This window comes from Silene latifolia, chromosome X, assembly GCF_048544455.1.
Source record: "Silene latifolia isolate original U9 population chromosome X, ASM4854445v1, whole genome shotgun sequence".
NCBI classification, from domain to species: Eukaryota; Viridiplantae; Streptophyta; class Magnoliopsida; order Caryophyllales; family Caryophyllaceae; genus Silene; species Silene latifolia.
The window spans coordinates 72,125,337-72,149,914 of NC_133537.1; the positions used below are offsets into that span (position 1 = coordinate 72,125,337).

The 24,578-nt window shown below is 36.3% G+C and overlaps 2 protein-coding genes across 2 annotated transcripts; one reads left to right on the forward strand and one right to left on the reverse strand.

The window, feature by feature from the left end:
- Window positions 1-5,516: 5,516 nt before the first annotated feature.
- LOC141617612 (beta-amylase 3, chloroplastic-like) lies at window positions 5,517-6,227 on the reverse strand. The gene is made up of 2 exons (XM_074434785.1): window positions 6,216-6,227; window positions 5,517-6,041 (listed from the first exon to the last, which is right to left on the reverse strand). The coding sequence occupies exons 1-2, from the start codon at window positions 6,225-6,227 to the stop codon at window positions 5,517-5,519; spliced, it is 537 nt and encodes a 178-aa protein (XP_074290886.1).
- A 3,396-nt stretch (window positions 6,228-9,623) lies between these two features.
- Window positions 9,624-23,311, forward strand: LOC141623405 (zinc finger protein BRUTUS-like). The gene is made up of 14 exons (XM_074439520.1): window positions 9,624-10,227; window positions 12,925-13,134; window positions 13,430-13,624; window positions 13,695-14,044; window positions 16,670-16,895; window positions 17,184-17,352; window positions 17,448-18,662; window positions 18,770-18,941; window positions 19,028-19,249; window positions 19,345-19,482; window positions 20,116-20,350; window positions 20,964-21,023; window positions 22,605-22,676; window positions 22,754-23,311. The coding sequence occupies exons 1-14, from the start codon at window positions 9,913-9,915 to the stop codon at window positions 22,886-22,888; spliced, it is 3,714 nt and encodes a 1,237-aa protein (XP_074295621.1). The 5' UTR covers window positions 9,624-9,912; the 3' UTR covers window positions 22,889-23,311.
- Window positions 23,312-24,578: the final 1,267 nt, after the last annotated feature.

Consider the following 24,578-nt stretch of genomic DNA (forward strand, 5'->3'; position numbering starts at 1 on the left):
AGTCCAAAATTGTATAACTTTATTCCATAAGAGTACAACTTCAGTCCAAAATTGTATAACTTTAGTCCAAAATTGTATAACTTTAATGCATGATGTATAACTTTAATAGACAAGATGTATAACTTTAATGCACCCAGTGTATAACTTTAATGTTTTAAGTGTATAACTTTAGTCGTAAATAGTATAACTTTTATAAAAACCAAATAAATATGAAAAATCGTAATTAATCAACAAATATTAAATCTGAAAAAAAAATTAAATAATAACAAAAACCAAAAAAACTCATAATAACAAAAACAAAAAACCAAATAACAATAATAAAACCAAAAAACCAACAACCCAACCAAACCCGAAATCTGAAATAAACCAAATAACAATAAAAAAAAAACCAAATTTAAATATCGTGTGTATAACTCTAATGCACGCAGTGTATAACTTTAATAGATAAGATGTATAACTTTAGTCCAAAAAATCAAATAACAATAACAACCAAATAAAAAAATAAAAAATAAAAACAAAAACAAAAAAACAAAAACAAAACAAAAAACAAAGAACAAAAACAAAAATAAAACAAAAAACAAAGAAAAATAAATAAACCAAACACTGATTAGAAAACACAAAACAGAGAACACAAAAACACAAAAAAACCCACCCTTAGCCACGCAAATCTGAAAAAAAAAAACAAAAAAAAACTGAAATACTAAAAATGTTTTAACCAACACCCAAATAAACAAAAAAAACGAGATCTAAAAATACCAAAAAAAAAAAAAAAAAAACGAGAAAACCAAAAACGAGATCTAAAAATACCCAAAAAAAAAACGTGGTGGTGATCGTTCAAACTTCAAACAATGAAAAACAAAGTTAAGAATTGATCTCAGAAATTATCAAAAACAAGATATCAAAACCAATATCAAAAACCGATACATCAAATACGAGATCTAAAAAAATTATAAAACATAAAACAAAATGCAACAAATGTAAATCTGAAAAAATAAAAGAGAGAAAGAAGAAAGGGAGGCAGGCGGCGGTGTCGTGGCTTTAGGAGGTGGCCGTGGGTGTTGTGGTGGTCAGGAGAACGTCGAGGAAGTCGTGGGTAGTCGGGTGTCGGTTTGTCGGGTGGGTTTCTCGGTGGTGGTGGTGGGTCTGGTGGATCTGGTGGTTTAATTTGTGGTGGGCGGGTTATTGTGGGTCGGGTGTGGTGTGTCGTGTCTGGTGGTATGGTGGTGGGTTCCGGATCTGTGCGGGTGAGGAGGTGGTGGTGGTGGTGCAGTGAGGTAGAGGTGGCGGGGGGTGGTGTATGGCGGCCGAGAAGGAAGGAGGTAATGGGAGGCAGTAACGGGATGAGGGGAGGAGGGTGGTTTTTTGGTTTTTTATTTGTTGGAAATTTTAGGGGAAATGGATTTTTTGTTTTGGGTTTTTTTGTTGGGAATTTGAGAGAAAATGGGATTTAGTGAGAGAGTGGAAGGGTGGGATAATGAGAGGATAGATTAGGAGAGGGTAAAGTTTAAGGAGTTGGAATGATTAAGGGAGATAATTAGAGGAGATTAAATTGTAGCCTTTCATTTAGATACAATCTCATCCCTCCATCCCTTCCATCCAAGGGTTCTTATCTCTCTCTCTCTCTCTCTCTCTCTCTCTATATATATATATATATATATATATATATATATATATATAGATTCAGGATCCTATGAGAACCACTAAGATAATGAGAACTGTGAGAACCTCTCACAACCCTTAGATCTCATGAAAATAAAGGGCTGAGATGAAGTCACTAAACAAATGGAAAATTATACAAAAATGAAACGTACCCCCAAACCCTCCATTTCCTGTCATTTTACAAAATCTCCTTTCTCACTCCACTTTCTCTCTCTCTCTCTTCTATCTCAATCTCCATCTACGTATTTCTTCATCACTTCCGCATTCATCAAAGACGATCGACCACAATCCAATCTTGTTCCTTCCTTTGTTTGCTTTGATTTCATCTCGTTTCTCTTGCTTTATTCTTTAAAATTTAGGCAATTTCTCAATTTCCCCTATTTTTTTTCTAGTTCTTCAATTTTAATGATTTTATGCTTCGAATCCATGTCTTTTTTCATTAAAAATTAGGGTTTAGTTATTGTCAATGTTGACATATTTTCTCATTTCTCTTAATTTCAAGTTCGATATCATTACTCGAATAGTAAAAATTAGGAATTGGTGATTAGTGAATTTTATTAGTTTGAGCGATTCCCGAATAGTTTATGTTCAGTGATGTTATTTTGGTTGTTATCCGACTTCATCACTAATATTAGACTGTCACTTCTCAATAATGTGAATTTAGTAGTAGGTGATTTTTTTTAATTTTGTTATTAAACAGTTTTGAGGTGTTTTAGGGCTGGTTTAGAGTAAGGTTGAGGAGTTTTATGGCAGGTTCAGCAAAAAAAAATAAGGTTGTCATGATATTGTAATGGCCACTTGTTTGTGAGGGTAAAGAGGGTAAAAGGGACGAAAATAGGGACTGGTTTGTTACTTTGTTTGTACGTCTGATATGGGTTGCAGTAGGGCTATTTGAGACGGGTTTTGGGCTGCTTTTAGTTGCAATTTAGAGGTTATTTGGGGTGGGTTTAGCTGTTGTTCCATGAATTTTGAGGGTAGAATGAGGATGGTTGAAGGGTAGAAATGAATGTGGTGTTAAGGGTGGGTTGAGGTGGGTTGAGGCAAGTCAGAGGTGTCTGCGTGAGGGGCGTTTACATGGATGTTCCATTTATACATTAAGGACTGTATTTAGCTTAAAACCTTGTTTGTTATTTAAAGAGTATAGAGTGATATGTAGGAAAGAAGTAATAAGTCTTTTGATTTATCTTGGAGCTACCATTTTTATTCTTGTTGTATATCTTATTAGCAAGGTGATATATATTCTTAGAAGGTGAGCCAATACACTATTAATGGTGCATATACGGATGAGTAATATTGTGTAAAATTTGGTACCATATTTAATCTATCTTTTTTTGCTCTTTTTTTTGTAGAATGAGAAGGTTGGTTACGAAACTGGCACGTGTGTCCATTGTTCGCTTCAGTATACTTGCTCCGGAAGGAATGAAATTATCGTGTTTTCACAGGTGAACCATGGTATTATGATATTGTATTGTTTTAGTAGCTCCATTATATATTGTCTACCTTAGAATATTAGTCAGTACTCATGGGTTTGATAATGAAATTTTAATTGTTGGTCTTATGTCTTGATTAGTAAGTGGTTGGACTAATTTAATCTTTAGAGGGAGCTTGTTTTGTTCTCAAGCCTATTCCTATCAGATTGTTAAGGGACTAAAGCATCATGTATAACTGGAGCTTTAGCTAGTGTATTCGAAGTTAGAAGAAACATCCTAGACACTCACTTATTGTGATTCCTATGTGTGTGGCTGTTAGACGCATTGGAATTTTGCTTGCTTGATTGGTGTGGGAGAATACAACATGAGGTGGACTATAATATGAATATTATAATTGAATCTTTTTGCTATAGAATTTGCGGACTAAGGATGGATGTTGTTGTGCAAATGCAACTTATGACATGATTGTAGTTAGATTATGAATATGTTCTAAGTCGATTAGATAACGAGGTCAGTAGTTGACGTGTTTTTCCTTAGTTTGTATTTATTTTTGGGGTTAGTATAGGTTTTTTTTAAAAATAGTTAGTGGAATTGATTTTTGTATGAATGGTGTAATTTTGTTATTACTGATTGATGAAAATTCTTACTTTTTAGCTTGCAAAAATTCCGGTATGTATGAAATTGTAGTTTTGAACATGCTTAAGGTCCTATGTGTATTAAATAAGGTTCTATCTGTATGAAATAAGGTTCTATGTGCATTAAAAAGTTCTTCAGATGCATCCGTTGGTTATACTATGATACTAATTATTGTTAGTTAAGGACGCTAATTTTATATGGGCGTGAAATAAGGTTATATGTGTATAAAATAAGGTTCTATGTGCATGAAATAAGGTTTTATGTGTATTAAAAAGTTCTTCAGTTGCATCAGTTGGTTATATTATGATACTAATTACTGTTTATTAAGAACGTTAATTTTATATGGGCTTGAAATAAGATTATATGTGCATGATATACGGTTCTATGTGCATGAAATAAGGTTCTATGTGCATGAAAAAAAGTTCTATGTACATGAAATAAGGGAAATGATTGTGGAGGAGATTTAATGTATTTACCGTTCTTTTTATGTAACTATAAGGCATTTTAGTTTATCTATTACTTATCTTGCTAATATGTCAGAAACATTTCAGTATACTTATGTCAGTTATTTAGGAGGCCATAATCATACGATATGCTCGTTATTTCATACTCATATTGGTTTAGCGTCTTTTATCTGGGCATGATGTGCATGAAATAAGGTTCCATGTGCATGAAATAAGGTTCTATGTGTATGAAATAAGATTACAGTGTATCTTCAGGATATGAATGGTTTAGGGAGAAAGAACAAAAAGTTGGATGGGCAAAATTGGTCTGGAACAACGGGTGCATCCCTAAACATTGTTTTCTGAACTGGTTTATTTTCAGGAATGGTCTAATGTTAATGAAAAATTGTTCAGACATGGAGTTATTCAAGATAATAGATGCTGCATTTGCAATAGTCACTCTAAATCCGTTGTGCATTTATTTCAGGAGTGCAGATATGTGAGCATTTTGCTGGATAGAATCTCTGCTAAACTTCATATACCAGCCCCTACAGGTAATGTCGTTAGCTGGATTGGCAGGAGACGTTGCTCTTAGGAGAAAACAGTTGTTTGCTTATTTATTTGTCATGGCGACTTATTACTTTGTATGGCAATAGAGGAACACAGCTAGAAAGGAAAGAGTGATCCATAGGCCTGAGTGTGTATTTGAGCAAATCATGCTTATTACTTTGAATGACACCACTCTTGTATTTTCTGCTACTGATAGTGTGTGGATCAACTCAATTACTCTAATGTAGTATGCTGTAGTTGAGTGGTCGTGATGTAGTAATTTAAATTCGGTGATAGCTTGTAATAGTTTGTTTTGTGCTTAATGAATTTACTGACATTACACCCAAAAAAAAATTGTATGTGCATGAAATAAGGCTATTAGCTCAATGGTAGAGCAATGTGCAAATTTTGCACAAAGATATGGGTTCAAGTCCCATATAGCCTACTAAATTGCAAATCCAATGATATGTGTTACCAATTATACTATTTTTCATTCTTGTAAAAGAAAGATTTGTTATTTCATAGCCAATATGGGAGTCGAACCCATATCTTGTGCATTGCACAATGCTCTCTCGTTTGAGCTAATTGGCTTCAATATGTGAAAAGTTGACGAATTAACAAATTTGAAACAAATTTGAAACTTCTAGTATAGTCGAAGTAACATAGCTGCCAACAAATAGACTCTCTAGCTTCATACATTAACATCAGATACCAAAACCAATATTTTCACCTCAAGAGTCTCATCATTCTAAAAGAAATGTCATGTGCATTCACACATCGCTCCACCAAGTAAAGGCACCTAAACAAACATCAAGTTTCCATAGTCGCATTTCAATTTCCAAACAATTCTCTGCTTGTTTACATAATATCTCTCCAAGGCATTTTCTCCCGCAAGTTCTATTCCAGTCGTTTGTGTTGCCATTTTTACCTGCTGAACTAGCTTTTCTGGTGAGCAGTTTGCATTCCCTGGCTGATCGCCATCTTTCATTTCAATACACATAAAATTAAACACAACCCCGTGTTTAGCAAACATTCTTGCTATTGGTAAGTATCCATCCTTATTTCTCGAGTTATTATAACCGGCTGTTAACTCAGCTGCGTGTGATCTAGTATTGTAATGCCAGTGAATTCCTGCTACTTTACCAGATAACTTTACCCCAGTTCCCTGAAATACCGGTTTCATAGCTCCGAGAATGGTGTCACCGTGTTCAAGTAGTTTCCCACTGTACCACTCTAGGAAGAACTGTCCATATTCTGTATTCCATGTTCCGTCTTTACGGAAAAACCCAGTTTCTTCCGGATAATGATTGTCTACACAGGTTTTCTGAAATGGAGGCAGAATATTTTTCCCCAAGATAAGATGTAGTTCTTCAAAATGAGGCTCCAACGGATATTTACATCCTTGTCTCCGGAGCAGCGGCAAATGTTTTTGGACATAATCTCTACTGCAATTTCACTAGCCTGCAAATGCAAAATTACTGATTAAACTGGTTTGTACTTGAATGGACATGGTAGCACATGCAGGACATGAACTGGTTGTTCAGAAGGTTCTAACAGGAGATACCTTTGGGGAGGTAGGGGTACTCTGTGACAGGCCACAACCCCTCACTGTAAGAACAACTGAACTGTCTCAAATCTTAAGGATAAAGAGAACTCCACTTCTGAACCTTATTCAAGCAAACAAGGAAGATGGCCAAATCATAATGAGCAACCTATTCCTGGTATTGTCTTTCTTAACAACTTTTTTTCATTTGTCCGTGTATAGCTTTTTGGCGGTGAACAACTAACTCCAATCCGATCTTCATGCGCGAAACTCAAAGTCCCGGAGAACCAAGGGTTTACTGTACCCCAAAATTCCGAGGAGTATCATTCCAGTGACATCGAATACAAACCCATGATTCAAGATGAGGACTTAGGTGAGGTTAATATTCTGGTAGATGCAGATGCACCTGTCAAATGGAGGGTAGACGATTTCAACCAATTTAGGCAATGTATCACTTTCCCCATCCCTAATTTTCCAGTTTCCACAGTCTAATTCACGAACCCTATTTTAACAAAAATAATTCATTTTTACGACCGACAAGGCATTGGACCTTAATTAATCTAATCTAAACGGAATGGACATCCACATCTCCTTGAACTACTAAACCAGCGGCGTCTTTCGAAACAATTGAGGTAATTTCTCAATACTCCAACCCTAGTTTCAATTTATTTTCCAATTACATGTATATATATAACCTCGAATCAATAATTCGTCGGCCCTATTTTGTTGACTAATTAACAAATTTGAGACACATGATGTCGAAATTCAAGCAAATTGATAAATAAATTAAACAAACCTCATCGGATTTTGATGAACGGCGAGGTCGATTTACGTCTCCATTGATGAAGGATGTAGTAGATATCGAAGCTGTCTCCATTGATGAAGGATGTAGCAGATATCAAAGCTTGTTCTTCAAATCCAAGAAGCTGTAAACAGAGAGAGAGAGAAAAAAAAATTGGAGACCAAAATTATGAGTGAAACAAATAGTATTTTGGTTACATAATGCGGTATTATGTCAGCCATCGATTTGTTTAAGATTTAAAGGTCATGTGAGAGGTTCTCACGGTTCTCAATATACTAGTGGTTCTCACGGATCCCGACCTATATATATATATATATATATATATATATATATATATATATATATATATATATATATATATATATATATATATATATATATATATATATATATATATATATATATATATATATATATATATAGGGTGAGTATATGTATGAGGTGGGTATAGTATGTATGTATATACATATAACTTGTTATTATTATTATTATTATTATTATTATTATTATTATTATTATTATTATTATTATTATTATTATTATTATTATTATTATTATTATTATTATTATTATTATTATTATTATTCCGTCTCAAGCCCAATTCGCTAAATACGATAAAATATTATTATTATTATCAATTATTAAATACGGAGTATTACAATCCCTCAAACTTAGGCATCAAAATAAAAGTTAGATACTCCCTCCGACTGGGGCGGACGCAAGATTTTACTTAAGGGAGGGCACCAGAATTTTTTTTTACTAAAAGAATGTTTGGTTTGCATTTTTTTCCAAAAAAATAATACATAAAGTAATGCTCTTGGTGGGATTTGAACCCTGATGGTCTTGTTTATAAAGTAAAGCTCCAACCATCAAGCCAATTGAAGATTAATGCTACTAATAAGTACCAAAATTAAATTATTTCTAAAATTTGAGGGTGGCACTTGCCCTCCCTTTTCACCCCCCAAATCCGCCCCTGCCTTCCGATTTAGACCAAATCTAACATAGGCAAAAATGGAGTATTTAAGAAAAGGTGAAAAAACTAAGGGTAAAGAGGATAAATATAGGTGATGTATGTAATTTTGGGTTGGTAAGTGGGTATGTAATTTCATTTTTTGTAAATATCAAATGGGTATAAGGGCAATTTGGTAAAGTTGTGGGCCAAATAAGGAATATTATCTTTGGTTTGGATCGTCCGTTTATAGTAAGTGTTACCTTTGATCTGGATTAGGGATGGCAATGGGTGGGATATGGATGGGGCAGAGCCATATCCATATCCATATCCATTTAATTTATGGTCATCCATATCACGTCCTCATCCATTTAATGTTTTTTCATCCGTCCATATCCATATCCACGAGGTGAAGCGGGTACCCGTTGGATATTTTCACAACTTATAAAATTTAAAGATAATATATCGTAAAAAAAATTGTGGCGATAAAATTAAAGGCATACATAATTCAAGTAACAATATTTGTTAGCAAATAGCAACCCAGTATATATCCAACAACAAAGTGTCTTTGCAAAGCATGTGACCATACAAATATGCCACGCCAACTACAAAGAAACCACCAATGCATTATATTATTGATTAAACTAACAAAAGTAAGTTACTTTGATTAGTGAAAATAACAATATGTCAATATTCACATTATTGAAAATAACAATATGTCAATATTCACATAAACACAAGTTTTACTTTTCCTAAATTATAGTATGATATTAAAATTAAGTAAAATTTCTGATAAAAAAATATACTTTTGAAGGGAAATCATTAATGAACTAAATAATTATTAACTTAATAAAAAAATTAATTATAAATAATAATTTCGGATATCCACAGGGTGGTTAAGCGGGTGAGAGACGATCATCCATATCCCACCCTAAATTCACCCATATCCATATCCTACCCTAAATTCGAAAAAAATTTGTCTTCCATATCCCACCCATTTAATTTATGGTGGATGGATATCCACAGGGTAAGGGTGAGACTGTCATCTCTAATCTGGATTAGAGGAAGTATTTTATTTTTAATTTTTGTCATTTTTTTATTTATTAGAATGTTACTAAAATTCGACTTCCATTACCAAAATAACATCCAATACAATTCAACATTTTACAATCATGGTATAACAATACAATAGGTCTTGGTATAGACGGGTGGGGCGAACAGACGGGTAAAGACCTCTAATAAAATGGGTAGGGGGGATAAGGTGGGGCACCTCCCATGTGCTTCCCACTTTATGACAAATGGGTATTTTGTGAGGGAAAATGGTATCCGTCTATATGTATAGACGGATAGTGTCCGTCTATAATGAGAATTTGTGATAACAATATCTCCCAATTAAGCATAGGCGATGAGGGCAAACGTCGTCGACAAGACCGTGGAAAGAAAAGAATAAAACGTGGTGTACAACGACGACCCGCAATCCCTCCTGCATACGAGCGTGAGCGTATACCCAGAATGAGTGGATGACACACAAGGCAAACTCCATCCACGTGGACCACCCATTTTTACATTTTTACATTGTACATACTTTTCAAGACCATCCACCCAGTCACCCACTCTCCTTGTTATACTAAGGACTATTACTATTACTTGTATCATTTATCCTCCTCCATTGCCTATTTGCCTCTCTCTCCTTTATCCCCCCCTTTTTTTTTTACCCTTTCCACATTAAGATTAGATTTAAAACCAACCCAACAGCATAACAACCCAACAACTTCAACAACAAATAAATGATTAAATGAAATGAATTCACCCTCTTCTCGTGCTCCAACCTCCTTTCAATTGCATCCATATTGCTTCAATTTCTAGGGTTTTATTTTTGAATTGGAGGGTAATTTTGATTAATGGCGACGCCGATGACGGGGTTAGGGCACAGGGAAGCTGGAGGAGGAGGAGGAATTGCGATAATGGCGGGAACGCCGGTTAACGCTGTTGATCCTTCGCCTTCTACGGCGATAACTTGTGTCAAGAATTCTGCACTTAAATCGCCTATTTTGATCTTTTTGATCTTTCATAAGGCTATTAAATCCGAGCTTGAAGGTCTTCATCGTGACGCTGTCGATTTTGCAACCAATCATCGTAGTGATATTGCTCCTTTGCTTCGCCGTTATCACTTTTTACGCTCTATTTATCGACATCATTGCAATGCTGAAGATGAGGTTTTCTTTCTGTTTTTGCTTCTTTTTTTTGGCATTATTTTGGAATTTAGCTGTTCATTTCGGTTATGATTGGTGATTTTGGAACCTAGTGTAGGTTGTTGATTACCGGTAGCTGTTACTGCGGTTGTTGTGTTGTGATAATTGCCTGATAATTTAGAGAAACTTGTCATCTTAGCGTATCGTCTTGTTGCTACGTTTATGTGGATGCAACCTTACATTTGTTTAGTTGATGTCAGATAATTCATATTCTTATGAAAGTGTTTTCAGTTACGAATTTAATGGTGCAAATTTCATAATTTTTCTCAAAACACGTTATATAAAGTTGGAAGTTAAAGGCTTACCTCGAACGACAAAAACGACTTACCATAGGAAAGAGAGGGACTGAGGGAGTCCTAGGTATGTTGTAGCAACGTGAATGTGAAAGGTTGTAGCATTGCTCTTCCTACATATGATAATGTCTGAGTTGAGACACTAGTTTTTGCAAGGGTTCAAACATTTATTTGGCAGCGGATTGAGGTACTACATAATTATGTTGTCCGTTGTATGTAATTTAGCATATGCATCCTTGTGGTTGAGGTTAGGTGGACATCGGAATGACGTCAAGTGTAGTAAACAGTTAAAACCTTGGGAAAAGTGAAACGTTACTCTTAGAAAAGATGCACTTACGGATTTCCTTTGTTTGTGTATAGGAGTAATAATTAGGAATCGGCAAAAAGTAAGACTTCCCTTTTCCTATATTTTGGCGCCACGATAATAATTGAAAAAGAAAAGAGAGGGGGGTGGGGTGGGGTTGCTAATTTATCATCCGCACTTAATACATTTAATATATGTAGTTCCTTACATTATTCGAGTATCTGAAAGCAAAAATGTGGGTTCATCTGTTTCCGACCTACAAATCCCCTGTTTTGAAAAAAAATGTTCTGATGATTGTGGCTTGAAGCTAAAGTTGGGTATCTTAAGTGTTCTGTAAAATTCTTGATCGGATTCTTTCGACAGTGAGGAACTATATTCAGATGCATGATATGGTATGCAGTAATTGTACTTTGAAGCCGCACTAATATGACAAAAGACGTATTAAGGAAAGGGATGTAAATAGTTGTGGATCTTATCATAAATTTCTTTGTACACATGAGATTTTTCACTTCGTATCAAGTGGCCAAATGTTTTGGCATCTATGCTTTATTTAAGACATTGAAGAGATTTTCATTATCCCTTTAGTAATATTAAAGTATTTCTTTCTGATAGTTGAACCAACTCAACCAAAACCTTAAGGTGATGGTTGAGGCCGAACTATTATAAATATTCCTATTACGCTCCCTCACTCAAATGCCCATTGGGCTTGAAGAGTGGTTGGTTGTGCACCGGCTCCCCCGTACCGTGTGCTGGAATTCCACTTCGAGTTTTTGAGGAGTTTTGAGGTTGCCAGGATTTGAACCCGTGACCTTCGGTCACACTGGCTCTGATACCATGATAAATATTCCTATTACTTTCCTTATGCACTTTATTTATTTTCTTTTGTGTGTTCGCGACAACGTGGACACTTTGACACTGTTGCAAGGTCAGGATGTTGGCATCTTAAAATTGATAATGCGTGAAACGAGTGTGGAAAAAAAGTGTTGGAAGGAAGAAAAGGTCTTTTTGTGAAGAAAGTTTCTTCGTTTCAAACTGGTTTTGGTTACTCATTTGGGAAGTAAAAGTTACATCCGATGGGATTAAAGAGAGGCTGTGCAGTACACTAATCCAAGCCAACGTTATTAAATATTTGGATTACAGAATGAAGTACAAATGTTGTATCAAGATTAAGAAAGTTCCATAACTTGTATGGAATATTTTTTTTTACTGCCGCTACATTTACACTGCATGTTTTTATGTTAACTTGCTCACCATTAGACAAGTTTCATGTTTTACTATTATTAAACTGTTTACTTGTTTAGGTTATTATCAATATTCAGCTAATGAACTGTGTGGATAAGATTGACGAACTACCCAAAAAATTTCTGTTAATTCTTTGTTTATTTTGTCTATGCTTCCTTCTTTTGTTTAGCAAAATATTAATTTGTGATTGATGATTATATATCAGCACTTTTATGTTAATTTCTCGAGCATCTGTGTTTACTGGTTATCATTGTTGAAAGTTATTCATAACAGATTGATTTGATCATTAACTTTACGATCCATAACGGGACCCGTTCTCTTTGCAAATCGCCTCTCAATTCGCAAATGAGGAAATATCTTAATTTAATGTCCAGGATCTCATGACTACTATATTGATTGCCTCTTAACTCTCCTCTGTGGCTCTGTCTCCCTCTCTTTGTTTTTTTGTCACTAGATTCACCGAAGCCGTGTGCCTTTATGTGATATTGAATTCTAGTTCATGTCTAGTATTGTTCAAACTCCATTGTGATTATCAATAAATGTAATGTTGCTTATTAAGATCATCTGTAAAGATTGGAGTACACGTATCTGCGAGTTCCATATTGGTCCCCTCTAACTCTCTAACTTCACGCATCGTTCTTCTTAACATGCATTAGAAGTCTGTTAAGATGCCCCCATTCGGGGTTAAGAAAGTATTGTTTGAAAGAAAATCGTTTGTCAAGTACTTCATTCATTATGTAAAATCTCAAAACAGAACATCTATAGTGTTTCAAGAAAATAGTTTGTCCTCAGGTTTGTCGCAATTGTTTTTGAAAACTACAGGTCATCTTTCCAGCGCTTGATATTCGTGTGAAAAATGTGGCTAGAACTTATTCTCTGGAACATGAAGGAGAAAGTGTTCTGTTTGATGAATTGTTTGAGCTTTTGACAAGAGATGTGCATAGAGAAGAAAGCTACAGACGAGAGTTAGCTTCTCGAACAGGGGCCCTCCAAACATCTATTAGCCAGCACATGTCCAAGGAGGAAGAGCAGGTGATTGTTTTTATTATTGTTGGATCTTGTGCAATTAAGTTTCATCAATGAAACCATTAGTCAAGCAAAAGTAAAACATAAACTTTCCCATGATAAAACATGGCATGATAATTGGAATATGTTGATGTTGTGATTTAAGTTGAGCTAAATGGATGATGTGTGACTGGATACTTCTGATGTTATATGATTAACTGAACACCTGATGTTGTGCTAGTGATGGGAGGATTCATCATTCTCTATTGATTGTTGACTTTTACTCACTATCATTCCAATGTTTGTTCTTCAAAAATTGCAGGTATTTCCATTGCTTATTGAAAAGTTCTCTTTCGAGGAGCAAGCATCACTAGTATGGCGGTTCCTCTGCAGTATACCTGTTAATATGATGGTGGAGTTTCTCCCATGGCTTTCTTCTTCTGTCTCCACTGATGAAAGCCAGGATATGCATAAATGCCTGCGCAAAATCATTCCAAATGAAACTCTTCTTCATCAAGTAAGATTCTAACTGCTTTGTGGGCTTTGCTTGAATAGATTGTTTATTGATATCATTTTTCTATATGGAGGTTATTTTCGACTGGATGGATGGACCAACATTAAGTGAAGGTGGTTCCACACTGTTGTATAACCTTGAGTCTACAGCCTGCAAATCAGTGGCTCAAACCAATGGGGCATCTTGTGCTTGTGAAGCTCCACAGGCTGGAAAAAGAAAACATGATGAGCTGAGCAGTTCTGCTGTAGATTCAGATCTCAGTTGCCCAATAGATGAGATTTTGCACTGGCATAAGGCGATTAAGCATGAACTTACTGAAATAGCAGAAGCTGCTAGAAACATACAGTTAAATGCGGAGTTTTCTGATTTGTCTGGGTTTAATGAGAGGCTACATTTTATTGCAGAAGTATGTATCTTTCACAGGTATGCCCCTGTGTTTTATTTGGTTCTACTTTCTCTGTTCTGTCAAAGAAAAAATGCTTTACACGCCTGTACATAGTTATATATTGATTACTCTATGCTAATGTTCGGTTGCTTGCACTAATAAATCATAGTAGCTTGCTTACAACCTTCAAATTAGCCAATTGCACAATCTTGTGCGCTTGTGCCCTTTCTCTCCCTTTATTTTAGCTCATTAAATCAACTTTCTTTTATATATGGAGTGGTTGGTTTTGACATGGCTCTGTATGTATTGATAGGGGAGTTATTGTCTTTGAGGCCATTTCCTAAGAATAGGTGGTCTTGCTAGATGTCTTATCTGGATTAGTTTTTGTTTTGTATTGTTTTTACTCTGAACGTCTGTCAAATCATGATCGAGAGGAGCAGAAGCATGTGAAAGCCTGAGGAAAAAATAGTCATATGGTGGTTCTCTTAGAAATAAAATGGCCCTGATTGTTGAGGTGTATTGTGCCTTATAAGCAATCAGTTACTTCTGGTTTGAATATCCACGAATCTATGAATTTAATTTTGTCTTTTGTAGTAATACAACTTGTTTAACCTTGTCATTTGTACTAAATAATAGTTGGTCTTGCAGAATGACTTTTGCGCCTTTTTTGTATTGCGTTTCTTTTTTTTTTTTAAAAAAAAGAATTCTGAACTCGTGTCAAAGCAAGACTTGCTAGGGTGGAAAGCATGAGAAAAAAGTAGTGTGCTGTTTTTTTCCCTCTGTCTCTTTTATTTCATCGTGAACTGAATAAATGTTGTAATACCCTGATTACATGAGGTGACTCTCATCGCCATCATTTTTAGATTATGGGTGCACGGATTTTCGTTCCCAAGGTGAAAAACAATTACAAAAACGTATTGGTGTTTCAACTCCTACTTAATTCTTCTTCCAATGTGAAGAGCATTTATGAATCTCGGGGAGAGTGTGAATCATTATATGCAATTCTAGTCATACTTTCATTATGAAATCATTTTAAACACTAAAAAACCTCTTTGTGTCAACCAATGGGTAAGGCTGCATGTATCTAACCCTCTTACCTGACATTCAGTGGTGGATCTTGGATAATTTTTTGAGGAGAGCCATGGATAAGCTAACAATTACGGAGTATATATAGAGTATAATTGTAATATTGATAGCCAGATTACCTGTAGTACCTATTTCTACTTTTATTTTCTTTATTACAAAGTCTTGTGCTTTTGGAGTATGATATGAAATAAATAATGACTAAACAAACTGACTTTGAATCTTTCTATATTGAAGTACTATCATTCGGTGGAACACCGACATAATTCTAATAATGGGTCATTTAGATGCAATATCGTTGTCTTGTTATCATATTAGTAAGTGGGTATATGTGTTTTACTTTCCTACTCGCGCATTATGTTATGTTAATGCTATTAACATGATTAAGACATCTGCCCCTAAATATATTTAAACATACTGAGTATTAATTAAGATGTTTTTTTTTAAGACACAAGCTTATATTTTAAATATATTATATTGCATTTACTTTTAATATATGTCTAATCTATTATCCGCGGTGAGTGGTGTAAGCATATTGTCTATTTTTAAAACAATGAGAATGAAGTTTGTAAAATTGAAAGGGAAGGAATAAAAGTGACCAAAAAATTGTAAAAGAATTCACTAATCAATCCTTATTACAAGGCGAGTTCTTTGTTGTTTATAGTCTCCTAAGAATTTGATAAGCGCAGCTTCTGTTCTTATTGAGCTTTCCCTTTGTGGAAATATCGGAGGGGCCAGAAATTATAAAAGAATCCAATCGGGTTGAGGGTGCAGGGGACTTGCCTCTGCCCAAGCAATAGAAGATCCGCCGTTGCCAGCGTTTGTGGGAGCCTTTGAGGTAGTGGGAAATGTTGGGGGTATGGGGAGACAAGGAGCAAACGGATGTCTTGTTTCTTGCATGTATTTTGCGAATATTGAACTTTGTTATAGAGTGTGAACTTTTCCATCTTCGAATATAGTCTATGGGGATCCTCGCAATGTAATGGCTTTTGATCATCTCAGTGATGAAGGATCCATGTAAAGTCATAAACATTCCCGTTCCTTCTAGAATGTGTAGTTGCTTCCATAGTCTAATCGGAATGAAACTCAATATTTCACTCATGAAGAGGCTGTCTCTATATGGGATTCTATCCGTTCCCCTTCCAGAGGACCACTTCAGCTGTCTCTTACAAGTTACAAGTCAAATATTAATTTTGTTAACATATTGATTTGGTGTTCTAATTCCAAATCGCAATGGAATCAAAGACTCGTTATTCTTTTGTTTTGGACCATGATGGAATATAACATAATGGCTCACTAAACTAGTTGCGATTCTTTTTATTGTGATGTATAACAGTCATTCAATGTAGTTCTCAACGCAATTTTCATCTTGGGTTAAAATAACAACCTCTTTGTGTTGCTAGTACAAGGATAAGGGCGTAAGGCTGTGTACATCCGAGCACTCCTTACCCCTCAATTTGTGGGAGCCCTTGAGGCACTGGAGTAACATTGTTGTTGATTGATTTGGTGTTTTCTTTGATTGTGAATTGTGAATTGTTTTTCATCTCTGAGTGTGAAATGTGCTTTAATGTTTGCCGCAGCATTGCGGAGGATAAGGTTATATTCCCTGCAGTAGACGCAGAACTCTCTTTTGCTCAGGAGCATGCTGAGGAAGAAAGTGACTTTGAGAAACTTAGATGCTTGATTGAGAATATACAAATTGCTGGAGCAGAATCATCTCTAGCTGATTTCTACGTGCAACTATGTTCTTATGCCGATCAAATAATGGACTCTATACAAAAGCATTTCCATAATGAAGAAGTTCAGGTTTGTACATTAGGTGTATGAATTTCCAGAAGCTGTGTTATTTTCGTTTATGTAAGGGGCAAAAAATATTCATTCTATAGATTGATTTATGGGTTGACGATATACTATAAACCTTTATGAGTTGTGGGCATTGGTGATTGCGACTCTGCAATTCCTCAATTACCCTGTGAATATACGAGACTATAGTTTGAGTAGGCAACTTGCATAATTTAAATGTGATCTTTTTACTTCCCATTCTCTAGGGAAACCATTTTGAGTTTTAGTGGTTACATCTATCTTGCACTCCAGGTACTCCCTCTTGCTCGAAAGCTTTTTACTCGTCAAAGGCAACGGGAACTTTTGTATCAGAGCTTGTGTGTGATGCCATTGAAACTGATTGAGCGTGTATTGCCATGGTTGGTGGGATCACTTGGTGAAGAAGAAGCAAAGTGCTTTCTCAAAAATATGCACATGGCAGGTGATTAGGAATTTATTTAAGCTTGTTGATATGGTAAGATCCTCACATTCATGATTCTTTTATCCCTAGTTTATTAAGCTCAAGTTTTTATGCAGCCCCGGCTTCAGATAATGCTCTTGTTACACTTTTTTCTGGTTGGGCTTGCAAAGGTTTTACAAAGGATGTCTGTTTGTCGACGAGTGCTATTGGGCGGTGTCCTGCAAAATTTCTTTGTGGGGAAGCTAATGGGCAGCCAAATCGTAAATGCAACCCTTGCTTATCGAATGGTAAAGCAGCTTCAATGTATCAAGATGATGAAGCACGGCCGTCCAAACGGGGTAACATCACATCAAGAGAGGAACTTGGTGTTATAGACAATAGGGACATTGATGCGCAAAGGTTGTCCTGTGGCACCTTATCTTGTTGTGTCCCTGGTTTAGGAGTTAATAACGGTAATCTTGTAGCCAGTTCTTTGGCTGCTGCCAAATCTCTCCGTTCCTTATCTCTTAGTCCCAGCGCGCCGTCTCTAAATTCAAGTCTTTTCAACTGGGAGACGGAGATAAACATTTCAGACTCCGGCTCTTCTTCAAGGCCCATTGATAACATATTTAAATTCCACAAAGCTATACGTAAAGACTTGGAGTACTTGGATGCTGAGTCTGGGAAATTAAATGAATGTGACGAGACTTTCCTTAGACAGTTTAGTGGTAGGTTTCGATTGTTGTGGGGGCTATATAGGGCTCACAGTAATGCTGAAGATGATATAGTATTTCCGGCGCTGGAGTCTAAAGAAACACTTCACAATGTTAGCCACTCATATACTTTAGATCACAAGCAAGAAGAGAGACTTTTTGAAGACATTTCCTCTGCATTATCTGAGCTCACAGAACTCCACGGAGAAGTAGGTAAATCTGGATCTGCCCATGATCCAATTAAAGACTATTTTGATGCTGGTGAATCGAGTGATAGTTTGAAGAATTATCATGAACTTGCCACAAAGCTACAGGGAATGTGTAAATCTATTAGAGTTACTCTTGATCAGCATGTTTTCCGGGAAGAGCTAGAACTTTGGCCTCTGTTTGACAAACACTTCTCTGTGGATGAGCAGGATAAACTTGTTGGTCAAATAATTGGTACTACTGGGGCAGAGGTACTTCAATCTATGCTGCCTTGGGTAACATCTGCTCTCACACAAGAAGAGCAAAATAAGATGATGGACACGTGGAAGAATGCGACAAAAAATACTATGTTTAGTGAATGGCTCAATGAATGGTGGGAAAGAAATCCTGCTTCTCAACAGTGTTCTGCATCAGAAATTGGTAGTGCACAAGGTCCGTGTTCTGTCTAAATATGCACCATTCTTTTTCAGTTTTTGACTGTCGTAATGTCTTGAAAACTTCTCTTCCTGATCATTGAATGTCCTTTCTTGAATCTTTAGGCCATGATATGTGTGAGTCTATTGATCTGACTGATCAGACGTTCAAGCCTGGATGGAAAGACATTTTCAGGATGAATCAAAATGAACTTGAGTCTGAGATTAGAAAGGTTTCTCGTGATTCCAGCCTAGACCCAAGAAGAAAAGCTTACTTGATCCAAAATCTGATGACCAGGTTAATTACTTATAGTACTGTCTCAATTATTAAAACTGTTGTAAATTAGGGTGTTATTCTGACAAATTTTCTTCTGTTATTCTTAGTCGTTGGATAGCTGCCCAGCAGAAGTCTTCCCATGGAGGAGCAGGCGAGTCTTCTAGTGGGAATGACCTTCTTGGATGCTCTCCTTCATACCGAGATTCTGGGAAGAAAATTTTTGGGTGCGAACATTATAAAAGAAACTGTAAACTTCGAGCTGCCTGCTGTGGCAAATTGTTTGCATGTAGGTTCTGTCATGATAAAGTCAGTGACCACTCCATGGATAGGTGGGATATGTTACTCGTACTTCTGATCTACTTGTTTTTTATTTACGGAGTATTTTTTTAGTTGTACGCTTATTCTGCGTTCTTATTGCTTGCAGGAAGGCTACCTCTGAAATGATGTGTATGCAGTGCTGTAAGATACAACCTGTTGGACCAGTTTGCACAACACCCTCTTGCAATGAACTACCAATGTCTAAATATTATTGTGGCATCTGCAAATTTTTTGATGATGAGAGGTAAAAAACATATTCTTGGCTACATTAATACAGGTTAACTTTTCTTTTGTATATATATTTGAAATTTCTTGGTCAGACTTTCAGCTTTATAGTCAGACTTGATGGCCTACTTATACTCATAGTATCTGCTGTTCTAGACGTTACTTTGTATATTGGCTTTTCTTTTTGAGATATGTTGGTGACTTGTGATATATTGGTTTCAAGGTGTTTCTAGGACATGGTCATTACCTTGAATTTTATGTCGGAGACTACTGGGCTCCTGGGCCTTTCAAGCACTGTAGAGATTATATTTTTCAATGCTATGTCACTATATACACTATATTGGCATCCTTGTATCCTACTTTGACAAGTTTTGTTAGTCAGCAACGTTGAAACCAGGTAAATCAGGAATTAATGATATTGCTGCCAACTTAATATTAACTTCAAGACTGAAAGGGCAATTTTTGTAGACGGATCAGTTCATTTCTTGATTATTTGCTCAAATATTTTCATGAATTTATGTTGCCATCTTGGCGTAATCTTCTTAGGAAATCCTCCAATTGACCTTGTAAATTAGCCTGAATGACAATTTTCTGCACACAAGATTTTCTGAACAAACTTAATGGTACTGTATCTTTTTGCCTTGAATTGTAGGAGTGTGTATCATTGCCCCTTCTGCAATTTATGTCGCGTAGGAAAGGGACTTGGTTCAGACTTCTTCCATTGCATGACGTGTAATTGTTGCCTAAGCGTAAAGTTAGTTGACCATAAATGCCGTGAGAAAGGTTTGGAAACTAATTGCCCGATTTGCTGTGACTTCCTCTTCACTTCTAGTGCATCTGTCAGAGCGCTTCCTTGTGGCCATTTCATGCATTCGGCTTGCTTTCAGGTTTGAAAATCCTTCTACATGTTTGCTGCTCTGTTTCGTCTTTCATCGTTTGCACTCATCTTATTTCAGCATAGAGTTTACTTTTTATCAAATGACCCTGATTGCAAAATCGCCACTAAAAAGTACAAAAAATCCTACATGTGAATGCTATTATGAGAATTGTATTTTTTGTTATTGGGAGTATGGAACGGTGAGAAGGCATAGGCAAGTTGAAGTGTAAATAATGCATTAGAAATGATTTATTTGTTTTCTAATTGATCTTTTGATGAAACAAAACTAATCTCACTTAGTAAATCAAACGCCCTTGTTTATAGTGGGTAACTATTGAATGTATGTAATCTTTTCTTAGCTTATAAATTACATAGGTTTTCAGTTCACCCATAATGGTAATTAAGTCGATCAATGAACAATTTAACGAGTCTTTGACTTCATTGTAAATGGAAAAACCCACAAAATAAGCAACATACCGTGGGAGTATAAAATAAAGTTGGAGGTATAGTTCTTCATGGAGTTGACAGATATAGTCGATTAGAGAGAGGATTTGTCTGACGGGGTTTCTGAAATTTGTCCTACTATTTCTAACCTACAATTTTTCCTTGGTTGTGAATCGCAGGCTTATACTTGCAGCAGTTACGTCTGCCCAATTTGTAGCAAGTCGTTAGGAGATATGGCGGTATGCTTTTATCTTTTTTTTTTCTTTCGTCTTCAGTGTGTGACAAGTTTTGGGAGAATTTTGAGATAAAAGTTTACAGCCTGTTTGGGAATCAATATTTGATTCTCAAATCCCAATTTGACACAAATCTCTTGTTTGGGAGCCCAATTAATTTTGGATTTGGATTTGTATCAAATCCTCAGTGATTTAATACAAATCTTTATCAGACTAAAACAAATACCACCTCTCAGGGTGTTATTTAGAAATCTTGCGTCATTGACAATCATCCATATCCATATCAATTTTGTTTCTCTAGGATCACAAATTATACAGATTTTCAACCTGGATCTTTTTTTACTACTCGCTCAATCACTCTCACCTTTCTCTCCCTCATTAATTCAATCTTGTACTCAGTTTTTCTGTGCATGATTCATCATCTCATGAAATATTAATAAAAAAGATGGTATTCCTCCATGGAAGATTTGAGAGCGCAGCAAATTTGGGGATTTCTATGCAATAATTAGGGTTTATGAATTAGTAACAAGATGTGTTAGGAGGAATGTGATTAATTATGGTGATTTAATTTGGAAAAACAAGGTAATTTATTACTACTATTTATATAAATTTTTGCTTTCTCGATTTTAAGTTTTTTTTTTTTTTTTGGTAATTGAAATGTATACATTAGAAGATTCAAAGCATTGGTCTCAAATCCAAAATTCACTTCCCCAAACAGTATATTTGCATTTGAAAAACTCAATTTCAATTTTCAGATTCTAAATCAAGGTTTTGAAATGAAATACTTCTATCCAAACACTACCTAAATTTATTTGCGTGCTTTGACATGAAATAATGCATTTTATTAGGGCTGTTATCATTTGTTTGGTCTTGTTGAGGAGTGAACGATGTACTATCAAACTGATCTTGATATACAAAGCTGTGTTGCCATCTTAACAACCTCCTGCAGACCTGATCTGGGTGTTCTGCTAGAATGAGGGTAGGCACAAATGTGAGAGGTCGAATCTTTGGGTAGATTGATGAGATTTAAGAACAAGATCTGCTTATACAAGCTATCAACATCCTGGGAGAACCAAACCTTGTATGGCATGAGTTCCAAAAATCTTGGGCATTGTTTCATCACTTTCTCTTTGCAAAATGGGGATAGTGAAATTCATTAGAAGCTAAATGAACTAATTAAAACTTGGGACGAATGGAACATGTTACTTAACTTGTGAAATTCTGTGTCAACATACGTTTCTTGGACCAGGTAAGGAAGGAGCTACTGATGCTGTAAGCATGCTTGTTTGAGGGCATTATCATGTATATCTTGAGCTATTAGTTTGTTAACTTTTCCCCGTAGGATTACTGTGTTCCTTTCTGATACCAAGGCATTTTTATCTGTTCAATTTTTTTCTGTTCCAAATTGGCTGAAACGGATGATGTACGAATTGTCCAAAAAGCATTCATTTTCAGTTTAGGATACTCTCTCATGAAATAAGATGTTTGCTTACATGGTCTAGATGTCCAGTTTATTGGATGTGCAACAGGGAGAACAAATGTGTTTTTCGTGTATGATTTTCATATTAGTGCTTGTTCCAAATGCAGGTGTACTTTGGTATGCTGGATGCCCTGTTGGCTTCTGAACAGCTTCCTGAAGAGTACAGGGATCGCTGCCAGGTGAGGGGTCCTCTTATAATCTCCTTAATGTTCTTGTCTTCTTGTTTTGTATGGCTTCTGAATCTTTTGGCACACAGGATATACTCTGCAATGACTGTGGTAGAAAAGGAATTGCACGCTTTCATTGGCTTTACCACAAGTGTGGTTCTTGTGGATCGTACAATACTCGCGTTATTAAAATGGTCTCTACGGATTCCAACTGTTCGACGTAGGCAAACCATCAATGTTCAATTTAATCTGTAGGCGATGGCGAATCTGATGAGACAATTCTGAATATACAGCACGGATAAAAGACAGTTTTCTTTGGAATTGATTTTTTATCCAGTGAAAATTTGGCACTTTGTGGATGTTGGCCGATTCCCTGGAACTGTAAGTTGTTTCCGATTGTAAATAGCATGGTGGTAAATATCACGCTATTTTTGCACCCATACGTTTTCCTTCTCTCTCCTTGGCAATAGCTGTTAGGGTTTGCTGTTCTAAGATTTTTGAAAATTTTGGTCGGAGGAGCAAGTCATTTACCAGTTCCGTTTCTTGTAGTGAAAAGGTTGTCTCTATTTAGAATCTTGTACTACACGGCACTTCATGTTTATGGTCAATTTCAATAATCTACACAACAATGATGTCAATTTCGCTAATGTTTACTGCCTATTTTTTCCCGGAATCAGAAAACTTCCAAACTTTCTACCGTCTTTTAGATTTTAAGTTGGTACTTGGTAGTCTGTATTACTTAACCCACTTGGATGTAAAATTGAGGAGACAAAATGATGCAATATCTTACAGAAAGAGATGGAATGCAGCAGAGTGACAAACCCGGGAGCATGTTGCCAGGCTTACAGATTAGTAGAGCTTTGAAACCAAAATGCTAAGAATTTGGGTAATAGTATGATAGATTTGGATGGGGACTGGCGCTGAAGGGGCCAGAATGGAGGATAGTTTTTTGGATGTCACATAAGAGGTGACGCATTCCTAATCATTATTCCGGGCATCCTAAAGTTCTAGGAGCATGATGTAAGCTGAAGCCGCAAAGCGAGAGGATGTGCAGAAGTCCAAAGTCCAAACCCTTGGTACATACATAATTGAATAAAACTACGAGATAACTGTCTAGAGCTAGCATTATTACAAAATGATAACCGCGTCGGGTAAAACCACCAAGTTGGTGGACTACGAAGTACTGGCCGCGTCTTCACCTACATCACCCACATAGCTAGCATCTCCGCAAACCCATTGATACATATGAAAGAGTGACGGTAACAAGGTGTACTTACGGTACAAGGATGTAGGCGTAGAAATAAAGGTGGAATGCAAACCAAGTCAGTTTGCCTCCGATGGAGAATAACCTCCAACATTTTAGAGATCGAGCTCTACGAATACAAGACCAACGGACCAATAGAACCAGCAAGCAAAAGAGTATGCACAAGGATCTCCCCTTAACCAGCTTATGTCCATAGTAGCCATTCTGCAGCGTCCAACGGCAAATCCAACCTTGTCCGAACGCATGCCATCTTTAAGCACCTCGTAAAGGCTACTATTCCAGTGAGCATTAGCATAAGACCACCACTGACTAGCAACGCAAACCAGCGAGCTAGGGGACCTCAACAGCGAGGACTATTGACAATAAAAACATTAGATCATAGATTAAGGGGCAGGACACTCTTAACAACCAAAGATGACCCCAATGACTAGGGCTGTTAATGAGACGAGACAGCTCGCGAGCTACTCGAGATCGACTCGGTTAAAGCTCGGTCAAAACTCGACTCGTACGAGCTTGGCTTGGGCTCAGGATCGGCTCGAGAGTTTAATGAGTCAAGCCGAGCAAAGGCTGACTCTGACTCGAAAAGCTTGCGAGCGGCTCGAACTTGTGTAATTACATAAGATATTGCTCATATTTTATAAAAATATGTT